This window comes from Leptonotus elevatus, chromosome 3 (assembly GCF_054856555.1).
Source record: "Leptonotus elevatus isolate MCC_2025b chromosome 3, RoL_Lele_1.0, whole genome shotgun sequence".
In the NCBI taxonomy this organism is placed as follows: Eukaryota; Metazoa; Chordata; class Actinopteri; order Syngnathiformes; family Syngnathidae; genus Leptonotus; species Leptonotus elevatus.
Genome location: NC_141241.1, coordinates 8721978 through 8726122, shown reverse-complemented (window position 1 = coordinate 8726122; position 4145 = coordinate 8721978). Strand labels below are relative to the sequence as shown.

General features: G+C 45.7%; 1 protein-coding gene across 1 annotated transcript; it reads left to right on the top strand.

The window, feature by feature from the left end:
- Positions 1 to 577: 577 nt before the first annotated feature.
- irx3a (iroquois homeobox 3a) lies at positions 578 to 3627 on the top strand. Its single transcript, XM_086071477.1, has 2 exons — positions 578 to 1064; positions 1736 to 3627. Exons 1-2 carry the CDS (start codon positions 816 to 818, stop codon positions 2792 to 2794), a joined length of 1308 nt encoding a protein of 435 aa, XP_085927603.1. The 5' UTR covers positions 578 to 815; the 3' UTR covers positions 2795 to 3627.
- Positions 3628 to 4145: the final 518 nt, after the last annotated feature.

Below are 4145 nucleotides of genomic sequence, written 5' to 3'. Positions count from 1 at the left end.
GTGCTTGTTCAAGTGTCAAAAATAAATAAAAAGTGGAATTCTAAAAAAATGTATTCATGATGCATTCATGAAATAATTTTGTTATACAAGGGAAATTAATATTGCTTCACTCATAACACGTCGAGGCTCATTTGAGTGTCCAAATATGTGATTTATTTTCTGCATTTCATTAAAAAAAAAATCATTTTCTGCTTTATTTCATTTATTTTAATAAATGTTGGGGACTAATGCAGCACACACACACGTGCTTACTTGTAATCTTGAAATACATGCATGATTGTTTTTGTTAATCGAATAAAGATTTTTTTTTTATTGTTTACAAGGACACTATCATTATTTTTGACATAATGACAAGAGAAAAAGCGGTGGCGGACTAGTGGTACAAATGAGATTGAAGAGTGTATTCAAATGGGACAGTGCATTTATCCAAGTAGAAGGAGGGGAGGGCAATAGAGAAAGAAAGGAGAGAGAGAGAGAATCAGAGAGAGAGAGAAGGGGGTGAGATTTGAGAAGGGGGCGGGGTTTGTAAAGGACTAGAAATGTCAATCTGAGCAAGGGAGTCCCAATAATCTAAAGCAATCTGTAAGGACCTGACCTTAGTCCATCCAGATCAATAGAAGAACGAGGAGAAGGAGAAGAAGAGCGAGCGAGCGGATTTTCGCACTGGAAATACTCTTCCTCCCCTCCGCTCTCGCACCTTCCCTCGGCCCTCATGCTTTGCGCACTCTAACCAGCCAATCTGCACACCAAAAAAAAAAGAAAAAAAAGTGGATATTCCGACCTGTCGCTCGCTCCTTTCTCCGCCGCCGGCCGCCATGTCGTTCCCTCAGCTGGGCTACCAGTACATCCGGCCCGTGTACCCTTCGGAGCGCCAGGGCATGGCCGGCAACGCCCGGAGCGCCGCCGCCGCTGCGGCCGCCGCAGCCGCGGCAGAGCTGAGTCCGTCGGGCGCGCTCTCCAACGTGCTCTCGTCCATGTACGGGGCGCCGTTCGCCGCCGCCGCCGCGCAGGGCTACGGCGCCTTCCTGCCCTACTCCAACGACATCTCACTTTTCAACCAGCTGGTAAGTCGATACTTGCAAACTCGAGGTGGGGGGGAAAAAAATAGTGTCTCTGCTAGTTTTTTTTTTGCCACACAACTTTTTTTTTTTTGCCGTGAACTCGTTCTCAGTGGTTTAAAAATTAATAGCACAACATAGAAACTCTTAACAGAAGATTTGCAGTACGAAAACAACAGCAATGGCAGTAATTGCGCATCTTGAGGTGGAATAGATAGACTAGGCTTTCTAAATACAAAATAATAATAATAAAATAAGCCTACAAAATGTGTTTAAAAACAAAAGTCAATGAAAGCGACTGTTCATGTGAAAGTACAAAACACATATCGAAGTAGCCTAAATAATTCATTTCAAGTAACTACATAGGAGTTTAAAAGTAAAATAATATAAAGTAAACAATGCATTCAAAGTGACTTAAAAGTAGAAAAAAATTGCATGTGCCAAAAAGTCATGTTTACATGCGCTAAAAGAGATAAATTGGCGTGAAAGTCAAACAAAAATGTTTCAAAGTCATAAAAAAAATAAGCATACAAATGTTTGAAAGTGCGTGTAAATAAAGTAAATCGTTCACCACGAGTGATTACAGTTTATCGGGTCAACTAAAATAAGATTAAAATACTTCAAAGTGTTGACACACATGTTTCTCAAAGTGTAACTCTTGTTGTGAACGCGTGCAGGGGGCCCAGTACGAACTGAAGGACGGCCCCGGGGTCCAGCACGCCGGCTTCGCCCACCACCACCCGGCCTTCTACCCGTACGGCCAGTACCAGTTCGGCGACCCGTCCCGGCCCAAGAACGCCACGCGTGAGAGCACCAGCACCCTGAAGGCCTGGCTCAGCGAGCACCGCAAGAACCCGTACCCGACCAAGGGCGAGAAGATCATGCTGGCCATCATCACCAAGATGACCCTGACCCAGGTGTCCACCTGGTTCGCCAACGCCCGCCGGAGACTCAAGAAGGAGAACAAGATGACGTGGGCGCCTCGGAACCGAACCGACGAGGAGGGCAACGTCTATCCCAGCGACCACGAGGGCGAGGAGGGCGACAAGCGGGAGGACGAGGAGGAGATCGACCTGGAGAACATCGACACGGAGAATATCGAGAGCAAGGACGACCTGGACGAGCAGGACGACCTGCATTCGGAACTGAAAATTGACGCGAGGAGCGACTCGGAGGGTTCGGACGGCTATGAGGATTTATCCGAGCAGAGGTTTCTCAAAGCGGGCCTGCACCACCACCACCTTCACCACCACCACCTCCAGATCCACCACCGCGGCTCGTCTCCGCTGGAGATCAAACCCGAGGGGGACAAACTCAACTCGGGCCCGGTCAGCTCCCCGCCCTCGGAGAACAGCCCGGCTCCGGCCCAGAAACCAAAGATCTGGTCCCTGGCGGAGACGGCCGCGGCGCCGGACAACCCGCGCAAGTCCCCGCAAGTGACTCCCACGCCCCCCGCCTCCCACCCGCAGCACGGCCTCATGGCCCCGCACAGACTCATCGCGTCTTGCCCCTCCATGGGGAAGATCCAGTCGTGGACGAACCGAACCTTCTCGGCGCATCAGCTGGCCCTGTTCAACTCCAACCACTACCTGGGACTGGCCAACCAGGCCGGGGGCGGCCTGGCGCTGTACGCAGGCGGCCGGCACACGGACGACAAGGGGGCCGGGGCAGGAACTGGGACCGGAACCGGGGCCGGGGCGGACTCTGCGCTCACAGGTACCGGTCCACGACACTGAGTTTGTGAGTGTGTGTGTGGACGCGAAAAAAAAAAAGACTCCAAAGGCCACTTCCACTCGTTCCTTTTTCTCTTTTACTGTCCTTTTTTTTTTCTTTTTGCCTGGTGATGGATCCTTTTCGCTGCAGGCCACACGCACAATGTGTGTGCGTGTGCGCTCGCGTATGTGTAAGCAGAACCGAAAGCATTTAAAAAATAATATTTGAACGTCCCTATTTTTATTTTTCGTGCGCCATGCTCCACTATTATTATGATGATGATGATGATGATGATGATTATTATTATTATTATTTACAATGTAAGCCAGCAACAGTCCAATGCATAGAAGTGTTCTATTATTTGGCAGTCGTTACAATAAAAATTTTGGTGGCCACTCAAGAGGGAATCTTTAGTGCCTTTTGGCTGCACAGCTTCTTTTTTTTTTTTTTAAGAATTCATGTCGATTCATTGACATCTCGTTTTACAAACTTGATTTGCTACATGTCACTTTTTTCCGCGACATTTTTTTTATTGCCAGGCCTCTTCTTACGCTTCTATTTTTTTTGTTTTCAATCTGAATATGGAATGTAAAATAGATAATAATACCATCTGTGTATAGCTACATTGTAAGCATGTCCTGTGTAAAAAAAAAATGCTAATGTAATAATGTATGAACCCTGTGTGTAGTCTGTGAGATTTTTTGTTTTTGTTTTTCCCCCCTTCTTTTTTATTTGTGAGGACTTGATGTTATTTTTTGTATATAGAGTTAAGAATATGTACATACTTGTGAACCAAAATTGTACAAGAAAAGTCTATATTTTTGGCTAATAATAAATGAATTGCTGCAACTTTAAAGAGGACAGCTTGTCTTGAAAGTCAATTTAAGTTTTTTTTTTTAATACACATTTGCAGTAAAGTGATTTAAAGCTAATTATGAAATAATACAGAATACAATTGATGTTAATATTATGGGATTATCCTCGCATTAAAAATGAATAATTTATAAATGCTTTTATAAAGACACTGCATGCTTCATTTTTTTTTCTAAGGTAGATTTTTTTTTATTATCCTTACTAACCAACTCCCAGATCTCATCATGCTCCATTTGTACTAGACACACATCTCACACACACTCTCAATTAACGCTGCCCCTATAATTGTAATTTATCGTGGGTGTAAAACTAATAATAACGTCATTTATTTGTGTTTGCGCCCCACGAGTGTGTGTGTGTGTGTGTGTGTGCGTGTGTGTTTGCGTGCATGAGGGCGTTAAAGTTGGTGTTGGAGCTCCCTCTACAGTCTGCTGCGCACACACAGCCCCTGCAGCAGTGGCAGCAGCAGTGGCAGCAGCAGCGGCGGCACACACTCACACA